Genomic DNA, 15,005 nt, shown 5'->3' with positions numbered 1-15,005 from the left:
AGGATGTAATGTGCACAATTTGAACTCTGCTTTAGACTCTTACACATCATCGCACATGCTGTCTAATGTAAAGAGACTGCAACCTGATTGCTTCAAGGCGTGTGTGTGTGTCTGCATCTTGTATTTGAAAGCTATCAGAACTGCAGGTTATTACAATCAGATGGAATGGCTCCTCCATCTCTGTGCAAACACCCCGAATATGACTGTACCGCACAGAGATTGAAATGCATAAACAGTCCAACACACTCACACACACACACACAAAATGTGGTGCGTGATAAAAGCGATTATCACACAGTATGAGGGACAAAATTGGATAACAGACAAAAACACTTTGGCTCATGCCTTCACATGCACATGGATGACACAGTAAAAGCATACACAGACATACACAGACATACACAGACACACACACACACACACACACACACACACACACACACACACACCACCAACGCTGGAGCAAATGAGAAAATGAGAATTCTGATTGAGGTCTGAATCTGATCAGATATGAACATAAACACCTTGCAGCACACTGCACAATCATCCTCACACTCCTTTCCCTCCTTTTCCCCCCAATCTCTCTTTCTTTTTCTCTCTCTCACTCACACACATACAAAACCCCTGCAGTATTGTCCAGCTTGTTGTTGTATGCGGAGAGCCAGAGCAGCAGTTATAATGACCCTTGGCGGGTTCTGAATTATACTTTATTACGCACATGCAGACTGAGGAGAAAGAGGCTAAAAGATAAAACTATCTGCATGCAGTCAAAAGGACAGTTTTAAAACATGCAAGACAAATAACACTGATCTGGTGCATGACAGTTAGGAATAAAAAAAAAATTAAAAAAAGCAATAACCAAGTGCTGAGGAAGTCTGTATTTTATGTGGCATTATATTTCAGGATAAGTGAATGCAGTGCAAGTGCAACACATTGCCTATAGGAGTGCAGCTGGTAGTAACTAGAGTGGCTGGAGTATATTAGCATCCGTCATTTTATTGGGTGCTTAAAAGTAAGAGGGAAATGAACATCTTTTAGTATCTTATATAGTGTAGCAAAAGTTGATTGAGTGCGTTTGACTCCAATTATTGGAAATGTGATTCTCTCCTGGACAAGAACTTTCCAAAAGTTACAAAAAAAATCTTTGATTCCTCTCTTTTTTAACTGATGGGAAAAGAATAATCACACTTTATTTCACCACACTGACTGGGTGATCGAAAAAAGTCCTGGTTGATTTTGTCTTTCAGGCACACATACACAGACAACCTCAGAACATATAGAGAACAAAAGATGCACTCTGTGTGACAGTCGGTGGTTAAATACAGTCCTTATCTACACAAAAGAGAATCTCTCACACACACACACACACACACACACACGGTTGGAGCAGCTGTGATCGATACCAAGCCATTTCTGTAATGGTGGTGTAGTTAAAAAGAAATTAAGAGAATTATTATCTGTCCCAGGCCTTGGCCGCAGGCCTCAAGGAAACATGGTTAGATCCATTAGTGATGGGCTTCACTGCGCCCAACACACACACACACACACACACACACACACACACACACACACACACACACACACACACACACACACACACACACACACACACACACACACACACAATATATATAAAAAAATTTTGGGGACATGTGTGTGTGCATGCTAGATACACACTGTGACTCAAAGATAGAGAAAGGTGAAAAATAGGCATATTTAAAGGTAGGTAATTCACTGAGGTTTATCTAAGGTAATTTTTCCTTTAATGTTTGTAAATTATTGATCTTTTTACTCTCTCTTATATCTTTTTCTTATCCTCCATCTTTTCTTTATCTACCATGGACGGCAGCTCTGCAATGAAGCTAAACAGTTTTATTACACAATGAGCTAAAGAGAAAGAAAATCAAACAGGCAAACAGGGAACTGTGGGACCAATGTTACAATGGATTTATATTACACTGCCTCTGCTCTTCCTCATTCACATGCAGACCGGAGGCTCACTTGTTAAGTATCTGATACGAGAAGAACAATAGAGACAGCACGTTCCAGCTACTGAAGCTTGAAATACCTGTATGCACAATGCTTGCTTGTGTAAACACAATATGGATCTGCATTTTTAATGTGCATCGCTTATTTCAATAAATGTATATTTTCTTGTGTTTATATTTGGACATTTTAACGTGTGTGCAATATGTGTATGAACTTCAGATTGAGAATGTTTCATGATGCATGGGCATGTGTATTTGCATCTTTGTGTGAGTGTGCGTGCATGCGTGCGGGTGTGTGCGTGTGTGTGTGTGTGTCTGTGTGTGTGTGTACACATGAGAGGTGATTAGTGATCACTAAAGGGTTTTTCATTAGTCTTTCCCTGGGCACTCGACAACAAAGGCATAAATTACCTCCAGCAGATTACCCACTAATCTCCACCAACGCTTTCTCCCTCTCTCTCTCCCTCATCCTCATTAATGTCCCTGCCTTTATGATCCCCTCTCTGGTGTGCGACCTAATCAAACAATCAGTGTTAAATTTGGCAGCCTTCTCTCCGATTTCCTCCTGGTTTCCTTGCATATACCTTAAATACCTTCACCACAATCTCTTTTTTCTTTATTTTCAGCAGTGCCGTCACTATGCCCAGTTGACACTGGGAATTATAAAGATTTAATTTAATCTGTATACAGCAGACAAAAACCTGCAGACAGGGCGACTCACATGGTTTAAGTTTAGGGTTGGGTACCCCTTGGTGGGATTTTTCCACCCACCCAACAACTGCTACTGAGACTAAAAAGCTGGTGTTGGTGTACTTTAAAGTTCAGTGAAAAATGTAACAATCAGCCCCCAGCACTTTGGCATAAAGGAGTATTATACTGCAAAAGGTTTATATTTAAAATACAGGCTTTGGTAACTTGCACCAGAAAGGCAGGTGCTTGCCAACAGACCCTGGGTCCTCCAGCTGAAGGATGGTGTCTGTAACCACTAGCCAGTCCTTGTGATTTTGTTCAAACAAATTCTCTCCTCTTTGTACATTTTGAACATTGGCAGCATTTCTGCCTGCTGTGACTTCCTGTCTTCGTCTGTTGCCTGACTGAATTACCAAGCTGACTAACCAACCATCTCATTGGCAGTGTACCTGCTAAAATCGACCTTGGCTAGCAGCTCTTGTCTCTTGCTGTTCTCCCTCTCCTTCTTCATCTCAAGCTCCTCATCATCTGACAGCATGTCTTCGTAAGGTAGGTCATCGAGGTCAACATCACCTGGCATGATAAACCTGGGAGAGGGCAATGAAATCAGACATAGTTAAAAAGCAAAAATCGATAAACAAAACTAACAGGCAGAATGACAAAAATCAATTTTCATCTATAGACTATGTATGTGCAAGGATTGCGTTGTTGTGTGTTCATGCATGCCACATTGGTGGTGTTCATGCATGCCTTACCTTCCTCCATCTTCTCTGTTTCCAATGGCTATGAGGGCCTCAAGGTCAGTTCCCTTCAGGCCATACTGCAGCAGCTCCTTGGCCGCATCAACATTCTCTGGGACGCGCTCCACACACTCGTGCAGCACCCATGACCGCTTGCGGATCTTGCTCTGGGTGGGATGTAGGGAATGGATGCAGTAGCAGTGAGTTCAGAAGAAATGATGGGATAAAATGAGATACAGAATTAGGAGGGGAGGGTGTGAAAATTTGATACAAATTGGTAAAAATGATGCGTGAAATAGAGTAAGGGGGTTGTGCTGCACTTAAGCGTGTGCTTCTCCCACTCACTCAAACGCATTTACTGCATATTTCTTACCAGACATCTAATATACTGTGATAAAGACCACAGCTCTGATACAATTCTTCATCTCTCTCTCTCTTTTTAACCGTCCCTTATCCTCCTTTCCTCATGTCTTCATACCGATCTCTCCTATTTCTTCCATATCTTACCAGATAATCTTGTATCGAGGCGATGCTGACGGTGCTCTTCCTCCACTGTCTCTGGTAGACCAGGTCAGAGTCCAGATTATAGGCTTGGGCAAGGGACAGGGCTTCACCGTATTCCTCATTGTCAATCTGTGCGACAAACAAAAATGCACATAATAAACACATTATGCAGGCATGATCAATATATATTCATGGTTTCCTCACACTGTGGAACAGACAGCACTAAAACAAATGTATACAATCAGAAAAGACAAGCAGATGATGATCATTTTACAAGCAATGTTTGTAAAATGAAAGGAGCAATCCATTTGAGGGGCAGCTTGTCCAGGAATTCAGCAGACAGCAACTAGAATTAAGTAGCACAGTTAGTTCTCTGTTGTAAAATTAAAGTTGGGTACAAAAAAAAAAACATAACTGCAAAACAATTAATTCATTTCATATTCTGCAAGGTACATTTTGAGTTTTTTAATATCCAATTATAGTCCCAAGGGTATATTACTGATTCAATCTTCACACACTGTGTCCCTTTACAGAATTAAATGGATAAAATACATTAAATGCTTTCAAACCAGATGGTATTTAAAGCAAATCTCTAAGCAAGAAAAAAAACAAACAGGAGAAAAGTTCACAGCCCAATTTTCCATTACACTGAAGGACAAAGAAGCCAAGGTTTTTGAATAAACCGGTGAGAAGTCATGGCACTTCGGAAATCCTGAGTACGTTCACCGAATACTCAAAAGCTGAATAGGAACAGCTCGAACGTGTAGATTTCAATCTGTGTAGCAATGTGAAAAAGTTTGAATTGGGTCTCCGACAGAGGGATAAGGAGATTGGCTGAAGGGGAATAAAACAATCAAGGACATTTAAAGAGAAAATCAAATGGACAGAGGGAGAAAACCTAAAGGAGGAGTCATGTGCCAGACATTGGGACTTAATATCACATACTGCGTCCATACTACTACTAAAAGTCTACAGCCACACAGTGGTTTAAACTAAATGCTGCCTGCTAACATGCTAATAATGGCAATGCTAACTAACATCCTGATTTTGCAGGCATGTCTACCACATTCAGTATCTCAGTTTAGTGTGTTAGCATGCTAAAATTTGCTAATTAACATGTTGAGGCTTATAGAAATTTCATTAGTTTGACAGGTATTAGGTCATAAACCAAAGTAGTGGACAATTTAAAAGCTTTGACCTGGTAGATGACAAGTCAGGGGATTACCAAAGTGCTGACAACGTGCATACAAATATGTGAAGTGCTAATCTGAAAATATGCTAACACATTTAACTTGTCAACATGTCAGCATCGTTATTGTGAGTACTGTATTGTTAGTATGCTTTAGCTTAAATTACAGCTGTACTTAAATACATCTGAGCAGTGCCACTAGCACAGCTAAAGATTAGTCTTGCTACCCTACCATATATTTATCTTTCATAGTAGCAGTTGTTGTTGCCATTATTATCATTAATATTGAATTAGCCTGGCAACACATATCAACACATAATGATGCTAATAAAAGAGGTTTTGTGTTATATCAGTGTCTCACAAAATTATTTGATCCAGCAACATCATCACACCTCAGTTTATGCAGGCCCACACAATGTGTATTAAAGTACGTGTGTGCAAACGCGATGACAGAAACACACACTGAGTATCCATCTCTTTCTGTGTGTAGGAGTACAAAGCAACACATTAGCCAGACTGTGGTTCCTCGAGGGCAATAAGAACCCCACACAGTGAAACCTCTCGTAGGAGGACATCAAAAACTGCTTCCATCTCTCTCTGGATGCAGCTAATAAAACTGTTAGCAGCCCTGCCAGTGTGCTACTCATATATAGCCAGGGTTAGGCCATTGAACACATTATCAAACTCCAAAACACATGAGGAGGCCGACTTGAGGGCATAACCCGGAATCACCTGTCCTGATCTATTCACAGTCAATTGGACTACAACCTTGACTGAAGTGAATCTTTGAGGAGAGATCATGTCAGTCTGGTTTCTGGGTGTTGATGTGTGTAGTGTAGAAAAGTCAAACTGTACAGATCTAACACAAGCAATGTGTAGGCAATGACACACACAATAAACCCGAGGTACATACGTACGTGCAGACAAATACCGACACCCTTTCTCCCCTTCACTCACACGCCTACATGTATGTGTGGAGGAGAAAAAAAAAAGAAGAAGAAAAGAAAAAAACAAATCCAACAGGAGAGCAGCAGCAGCAGCAGCTGGTGAAGTGCTGTGGGTACCAAGTGTTACAAAGAGATAATAATGATATATTACTTTGTAACTCTCCACTGTTAGGATTGATGGTGATGACTAATGGCATCTAATGATGATGACAATGATGAAGAAGGCAGTAGATGATGGGTCATAAAAATGACTGATGAACCATGCTCAAACCTGGGACCATCGAGAGCCGATACCACTCTTGCTGTGCTTTATGATAGAGCATGTTGTTGTCTTTGCTGCAATTTGTAGTGAGTAGCAACAACAGCCATATTTCTAATGCAGCAATTAGCATTTCAGAAAACCCCCTGGGACTGAGAAATAGCCTTAAAGCAGACTGAACATCTTGCTTGGTTTTCATTTCTCCTCAACAGCACTCTGGAGCTGATCCAACACAACAATAGCACTTCACTGAACTGGCACAGGATTTATTTAGTTGGAAACCAATTTTGCAGATCAGCCATTTTATAATTCAGTCAATGACCAAACGTACTCATATGACATCCTTCAGTTACTGCTAAGTGGCAAAAAACAAATGAATAGTTATGACAAATGTGATATCCACCATTGAAGACAATTGACATCTGCTCTTAAAATATGATTACTGGCACTACAGTGAGGTGCATGGGACTCCTGAATCAGTTGGATATGATGTAGGCCTTACAAAAGGCCTTGTATAATTAGGAAGGAAGTATCTTTAAAAAACACAGAATAGATAATATCAGTTTCTTTGGCAGTAAATTTATAATACTGTGTAAGAAAGAGGAACTGCATGTCAGCACTGGAATTGTTGTTTAGATTGCTGAGCTGAAAGAACATTCAAATGCAAACATGAAGGCATTCCAGCATGAAAACTGACGAAAGCTTTTGTCGCCTAAGCACATAAGCATTTTGTTGTGTATGCTGCAATGAATAAGTAAACAGTAACAAAAACATGATTATTTATTTTCTCCCCAATTGTGGTGAGTTGCCTCCCTCCTACTGGTTTTAACACACTGCAACTGCATCAATGTATCAAAAAAAGTTCCTGTCCACACAGGTTGTGAAATACTGTTATGAAATATGAATGTTGTGAGAAGACTTTCTCCACAGTCACTGAGCACTGGCTGGTTATGACAGTGCTGACATGTTGATGTTTTGCAGGTATGATGTTTTCTATGTTGACCATAGAAAAGTTAAGGGCGTGTGTCCATATAGGGTTTTTTTTGTTTTGTTTTTTTTTGACAACATATGACCACCGCCATTCAGTGTCTGGCAAATTTGCTCCCACAATTGGGCTTTTCTGTCTCCGTGTGGTACTTTCTTTCCGACATATCACAAAGCCCCGGATAGACAGAAACGGACGAAAGGTGCTTCTCCTCAATTTTTCTTGGTTACCAGGGTGATGAGTCTCACCCCATCTGATTGGTTACCTGAAAAGGACCTGCAGTGAGAACACCAGCACCTTTCTGAAAAGTTCAGAGATGTTAAACTAGAAGCACTTGGAGCAGCCGCACAAACAAGGCGGAGCAATTTGAAAGAAGATGCTGGGTGGTGGAGCAATTTTTCTCTAGACGGCAGCATGTGGCCACATACAGTCTCTTCTCATTGGGAACAATTGAAAAAAATATACAGACATACACACTTACATTATTTTCATAGAGAGCTGTGCAATGGAATAAACAGTGTTAAACAATCACCATGTAGGAGTCTCATTATTCTCCCCCTTTGTCTCAAACACTTTCAAAAGTGCTCGTGTGACAATGTGGATTCAGGCTTCAAAGGAGGTCTTTTAAAATTCAAACAGAGCACTCTGTGATAGCAGGTATAGCAAAAATTCAGAGCCATTTCCCTTATAAACAAGAGGCTCAAGTTTAATGCTTCAAGAGAGTTAGATTAATCATCAGCATGTGCATGTGAACTTTAATATTCCAGTCATTTACAAACTGTGTCGGCCTCCTACCTTCCTCTGGTACAGTTCCTCTGGTGTTGTTGACCTAAGGCTGACCAGTCGGTAGTTCTTGATTACAGTGCGGAGGCGCTTGCGTGGCGGGGCGAAGCGCTCCATCTCTGTCACATAATAAAGACCCTGCTTGATATAGCCAAAGTAGCGGGCTTTGGCTGAGGACTCTTCGTCTGAGTCAGAGTCTCCTCCATCATCACACTCCTCATCCTCACTGGCCCCACCGCTCAGGTTGCTCTCCAGACGCCCACGCTTTTGGGCAAGCTTCACCTCACACTGTGACAAAAATAACAAAATCCAGCATTACGAATGGGATGGGGGCACACTCAGACAGCAAAAATTAAGAAGAGGTTGGAAGCAGAAGAATTAAAGAAACCAAAATGAAGGTGCATAGGAGAATAATGTAAATTAGACATAAATTTGAATTATAATGCAAACATATGGAATAGATCACAAAACCACAGTTGTCTTTTTACATAAAAATACATCTGTCTTGTTGGCCCAAATCTGCAAATCAGAAGAACCCATCCGCGATGATGGAGTCAGATTCACGGTGTTCGCCCACGACAACTTTGTGACGCTGAGCATAGACACTTATTTTCTAGTAGGAAATGAAGAATGAAAAATGAAGCATGTAATGCCATGCAGCACAGTTCACATCTCTCTGTGCTTACGCTGGTAAACACACATAATTTCACACCCTCATGCCAGATCAGCAGGCTGTGTGAACAAAAAACAACAGCAAGGTCAAGCTGCTCAATAGAAAATCTAAATCCAAGCTGCCAAAGTACTTTCTTCAGCTTGTATTGTCCTTTTCTTTTCGTCTTTTGATTGGCTCAGTTTGGAAAAAAATTATTCAACCATTTTTCATCTCTGTAGCAAGTCCTCATATTTTGCAGTGATGTCCATCTGGGTTTTAGAGAAAAATAAAATGCTGGCCCCTCCAGCAGAGCACAGCTCCCAGCTGGGGGTTATGAAACATTTAGCACCTGTAAAACATTAAGCACCTTAATCAATGAGGTAGCTTCCATAGTGCTGCACTAACACACTACCCCAGCTTATCATACACACAAGAAGATGCACATGTACTAATCATCATAAACGGTCACATTATTCCGTATCTATTGATGCGTACGCGCAGCACAAGCCACATCTTCAAGATAATTTAATTTCAACATACACTCAGCTGTAGATACAGCTACAGGCACCCTTCCCCCCACTCCATGCTGAAGCAGGCTGATGAAACCTTTCCCCAAAAGTTGGCAGCTGGCTGGTAAAGAAACCTATCTGATTTGCTCTCCCAATGTTTTCAGATAAAAAAAACACAAAGAGAAGCGAAGACTGAAATAAAAGAGAAGGGTGATGTGATATATCAGGGTCTTTGTGGGAGGATAAAGAAGCAAGGAAGGAAGCAAGGAAACATATTTCATCATCACGCTTTTCCATTATTATTATACACACATATACTCATGCTTTTACACAACGATGCTCACAACTGAAAATGCCTGAATGAATATAAACACATAGGACTTGAGGTTAAAATTTCTATTTGTCAGAAAAGGCTGTCCTTTGGGGAATCACATCAGCTCCAATTACAAACAATCTATCACAAATCAATGCACACATTTGTGCTGTGATTGATTTTCTTGTACAACTGACTCAGTTTGCATTAGAAAGAGTGTCCTCAAACGCACTTTTTCGTGTCAGTCTTTAACAATATAAACAAAAGACCTGACATCCCCATAACAGACTTGACACCTGTCCGGTGTGTTCCCTTTTCCTCACCCAGTGATGCTGGGAGAGGCATCCAATCCTGTGCGACCCTGAACTGAATAGGCAGTTTAGAAAATGGATGAAAGGATAAAAAAAACAATTGTCCACTATTCTATAATATGCCTCTTAAAGCCCTGAGGATTTATAATGTATGACTAGCACTAAAAGATGCTTACACAAGCCTCACATGCATTCCTACAAACTCCCTCTCTCTCTGTTTACTTAAACAGACATGCATACCGCTGTCTTGACATTTACCTCCAGGCTGAGGAAGCCCCCATCGTGCGCTGCGGTGACTCGGGGTGAGGGCTCGAACCATTCGCAGGATTTGCCCAGGAGGTTGCGGAGCGTCCTGACCGATGAGACGGTGACGGACCCGGAGCAGCGAGCCAGAATCAACACGTTGTCACTCCACCAGCTCACATCCACCAGCGGGTAGTACTGCTCCTTATCTGGGACAGGTATGAAGAGACATAAGGGCAGTTACACAGATGTGATTGTACACCAGAGGAAGCTGGACCAAAGCCAAGAGAGAACTGTATTAAAATTTTCCTCATTAGTCCCAAATCTTCGGATCACATACTTTTGCCCATATTAACATTTTTGAATTTACACCTGTGGACATATTTATCACTTGTCATGCATGAGACGAAGACCCATATACAGATTATTGCGTACACAAGCTGTCACAGCTGTCATTACTACTGGCCCAAAACCGTCAAAAAAAGACTACAGCTGCACAAACGGGCACACACACACAAACACATATAGGCACACTCACAAGCATGGATACTGAAGAAGAAAAATGTTTGCTAGCCTTGGCATATGGTTGCATGTCTAAATAACTGTATAATTCACTGAATAAGACATGTCAAAGATCACTAAATTGTATCCAGTGTGTACTGCTGTGTCAGCAACAAGGTCAGCTCTCTCTAACCCTTCAGGCCAAATTACCTTTTATTTTCTTCCTTCTCTCCAGCGATGTCTTCCACTCTGGGTTGATCTCCTCAAATCCTGGCTGAAGGGAGGACCGAAGGATGGAGGAACCAAAGAAGAAGGGAGGGAGAGGAGGGCGGAATTAATTAATCTGCTAACCCTGTTTACACTTACACTTTCAACACACACACACACACACACACACACACACACACACACACACACACACACACACACACTCACAAGATCTGCCAGCTCAGACCAGCAATGAAGAAGAACATACACACATGCAACATAAATCGGCAAAACATTCTGCAAATATAAGTTCTCCCTAAGCCACCTCACTTAATGTTTAATGTAAACACACACACACACACACACACACACACACACACAATCTTTCTCCTTCCACACACACACTCATACTTGGGCCAGAGAAAGATTACATTAATACAGCCAGTCAAGCATCTAATGTACAAAATATTAGCAGGACACAGATTTATTCTGCATAAGCAAGATCATGCAAGCATACACACAACACACATTCACACAAGCAGCTTAGAGGTGTACCTGTTGGTCTTGGCTCCATGTGGCCCTCTGTTTGAGCGAGGGGACGTCCCAGAGAGACAGACGACCTGAGAAGTGGATGACAGCTAGGAGGGTGCCATCGGGGCTCAGGCTCATGCGGAATACACCGTCCTGGACAACACAAATGCAGACACACACAATCTTTTCATTAAGAAAATCTCTAATCCCTTCCAAATAAATTTTAAATTGGCAATGAGGCAAACAGAAAGTAGAGAGACACTGCACTACCTTTTCATCTCCTTGTCTTGAAAAGAATCTGAAGCTGGGGATCCTGAAGAAACCTCTCTTCTGATTCTAGCAGACGACATAGTGGACGAGAAGAATGCGTGTGTTAGATACTGCTTGGACACTTGCGCGTGAACATGTGTTTACGTGTGCAGCCTCCTCACTGGATTGACATCATCCTCATAGCTGGTGACCTGCTTGTAGTGCGGCGAGCCAGAGAGAGCCCTCCAGGCTGTGATGCCACAAAAAGAGGCCTTGGACGTACTGTCATCCCCCGACTCACAGCCTCCCACCAGCAGCAGTCTAAAAAACAAGCATGTATACGCACTCTGTGTGACAGTCAGTGGTTAAATACAGTCCTTATCTACACAAAAGAAAATCACACACACACACAACACGCACACGTGCGTGCGCGCGCACACACACACACACACACACACACACACACACAGACACACAAACACATACAAACACACTTACTACCTCCATGATTGTGCCCCAACAGATCAATTAGCACTACATAACAAGGTCAGGGAATTAAGATGGTCACTGTGAGGTCATCCTTAATCTTGGGGTCAAGCTGAGGTATTGTGAGCATTCACACAACAGAAGTGCCATTTAGCAAAGTAGTGGATTAAAAAGTTAAATATCAGAGATAAAAGTCTGGTTGGAAATCAATTGCCAGGCAGTTAAGAGACAAACAACACCACAATGACCACAGTGATCTGTAGGTCTGCCTTTGCAGTGAAACAGAGCAGATGCGACAGCGGCCAGGAGTTCAGGGGGGGGTGTGGATGGAGCAGTGCTGTCTGGTTCAACACTGCCCCCTGGTGCAGAGAAACTGCACATTTAGTAAGAGCCAAGAGCCGAGTGTGAGTTTGTAAGCTGATAAAAAAAAAAAAAAAAAAAAAAAAAGCTGTTTTTTGTGTTAACATTGTAGATCAAGTCTGAAAAGGCTAACATTTCTGTATAATGTGATCTTCGGTTTCATTAAAACAGACACTGGACTACAAATACACCCCTGATGCACGTCAATGCACTATAATTAACTGTGTCTTTAATTCTGAAAATAAAAAGATCACAATGCCTAATTACACATCTGGAAACATTTCTGAGCATTTGTAATGCCATCAGTGCGACACATAATATAAAACATTTTATATCTTCATTAATATAGTATTAGTATTTTGTGTAGGTTCAGCTGTTGAAATGATTTTTCTTATATCCAGCTTCTCACCTCATCTTTTCTTACCTCTAGCCTGTTCTCTCTGTTGCTGACCCAGTTTTCAAATAGGGGTCATTAAAGTTTCATCTCATCTATCAGTTGGCAAACATTTGACAGTAACTGCCAAAATCCATTAAGCTGCCAAACCAAGCTTCACAAGCCAAACTAAATCTGGTCTGTGCAGACTGGGGTAGCATGGTGAAAACAGTAAGGTCACGGGGGTGTGAGCCAGACATAATTAACCGAAACCTTTGACTGCTGAGTTGTGATGAGGGCCAAGGACACTCTGGACTGCTATAGTCAATTCCTGCAGGTATTGCATTAAAGTGATTGCTTCATTTATTCCTGAGTAAGCCTCTTGGCCCCGTTCCATAATGTTACATTTTATGCCTATGCAGGAATGTCTGTATAAGAACTTTTTTCAGGATTTATCTGGTGATGTTTTTATAGTATATACTGTATATTTCATTAGCATAATCTGTCTGCAAAGCAACATTTTTCATAAAATAAAAATAAAGTTTCATTTAAAGTGAGTTGTAATGCAGTAAACTCAAACTTAGTTTTAGCACAGGAGTCAATATAATACATATTTACAAGCGTATTGACGACATGTTGTGTGTACTCATTGCCCCTAGATGTCAAATGATGAAAGCGTCTGAAATCACTCAGCAATTTTCAAATTCAGATATTTAAGTTGTACATCGTGTCACGGAGCATCTTCGGCAATGGGTTTAAGGATAAAAATTTATTCAAAGGATGCATAAGGATGTCTGTACGTGTCTGAATACAAATGTAAGAAAAACTCTTGATGAAACAGTTTTCTAATAGAAGTAGGCTTAGACTGTGGCAACCACAAATGTCTGAGGGTGTCAAGTGAATGCTACAAGCCGTAATTACATTGACATTGATAGATTAAAAGCTAAACGTTGCCAAAAATGTTAATTTTCAAAAAATTCATTATTTCAACTATATTCCACAAGCGCTCCAGGCTGATGTGGTGCTGATGTGGTACTTACCGGTGGCTTGGGTGGTAAATGGCTGAGGTGATGCCATTGGAGTAGTGGGCAGAGAAACTGAAGCTGTGGTTCTCTTGAAAGTTCTGATTGGTTCCCACACTGAGAGAGGGAAAGAAATCCACATGACAAGTCACCTATAAATGAACTCTGGCACACAGACAATCAAAACATGAACACTCGTATTGAAAATGTTAATGGTGCGACAAAGCTGTTTTGGGGAAGATGACAGAGCAATTTCCATTCTAGCCGCAATTAAAATGAGGCATGGCAAAATATATAATCTAATTTAAGTGGGCAATCTAAATTAAATTGGTACTAGAGGAGATGTCATGTAATTTGTTGTGTAATTTGTGGGATCTCTCACTGGGGAAATGTTTCCTTGCAACGTAAACTGTATAGAGAGAAGGGGAGACGGAGGGAAAGAAAAGGGAGAAAGAAGAAGAGAGCACAGAGGAAATAGCTGAGAGATGTGCAAGGTTCCCACCTTTTAGCTTCCTCCAAACATTTAGGTGTTAATGCAACAGTAAAGCAGATGTGTGTGTGTGTGTGTGTGTGTGAAGCGATGGCACAGAGCACAAGAGTGAGAGAGATGACTTACTGTAAAGGCTCAGCTATAATTCTGAAATTCTAATTCAAAGTGTTTGAGCGACAATATTGGAAAGCAGTCATATGAAAAGGAAGAGTGAGTATAAGCTCCATACTGAAAATGAACCTTTAAAAACAAGCCAGTACTTTCAGAGTAAATCTGGTGCAAATGTCTCCCACATCTTAATTACCTCCTCCCACACACACACACACACACAAACCCTGATGGCTTCAAAGGCAGCTAACACCATTTATCAGCCGGTAATAGAAAAATAAATCAACATTTTCCTCTATTCTCAACAAAAATCACCATGCACGCCGAATTGGAGGGAGTTCGTAGTGTGCAGTATTTCATCTGATCGAGATTCAACACACATGCACAATCTCGTCCCATGTCTTGGGAGTGGCAGCAAACCTAGGCCCGGTGTCACCACAGCAAGCAATCACACAGAATGAAATGGGAAATCTCTGAAATAATGCCATATGATATAATGCTAAATTAAAAAGGGGAAGCGTGGGTATCCATGAGGAAAGCACCAGCATAGACTCTTTCAACTGCG

General features: G+C 41.2%; 1 protein-coding gene across 1 annotated transcript in view; it reads right to left on the bottom strand.

Moving 5' to 3' along the window:
* nbas (NBAS subunit of NRZ tethering complex) overlaps positions 1-15,005 on the bottom strand; it is a 144,144-nt gene that overhangs the window by 114,417 nt on the left and 14,722 nt on the right. Inside the window, exons 9-18 of the mRNA XM_056405187.1 lie at positions 13,861-13,959; positions 11,784-11,922; positions 11,623-11,688; positions 11,377-11,505; positions 10,825-10,888; positions 10,129-10,322; positions 8,098-8,373; positions 3,926-4,051; positions 3,434-3,585; positions 3,128-3,265 (exon numbers count right to left, since the gene is read on the bottom strand). Coding sequence (XP_056261162.1) covers positions 3,128-3,265; positions 3,434-3,585; positions 3,926-4,051; positions 8,098-8,373; positions 10,129-10,322; positions 10,825-10,888; positions 11,377-11,505; positions 11,623-11,688; positions 11,784-11,922; positions 13,861-13,959 — 1,383 coding nt within the window. The remainder of the gene's footprint in view (positions 1-3,127; positions 3,266-3,433; positions 3,586-3,925; positions 4,052-8,097; positions 8,374-10,128; positions 10,323-10,824; positions 10,889-11,376; positions 11,506-11,622; positions 11,689-11,783; positions 11,923-13,860; positions 13,960-15,005) is intronic.

The sequence above is a fragment of the Seriola aureovittata genome, chromosome 19 (genome assembly GCF_021018895.1).
Source record: "Seriola aureovittata isolate HTS-2021-v1 ecotype China chromosome 19, ASM2101889v1, whole genome shotgun sequence".
Taxonomy (NCBI): Eukaryota; Metazoa; Chordata; class Actinopteri; order Carangiformes; family Carangidae; genus Seriola; species Seriola aureovittata.
The sequence above is the reverse complement of the archived record's forward strand: the minus strand, read 5'-3'. Positions and strand labels throughout refer to the sequence as shown.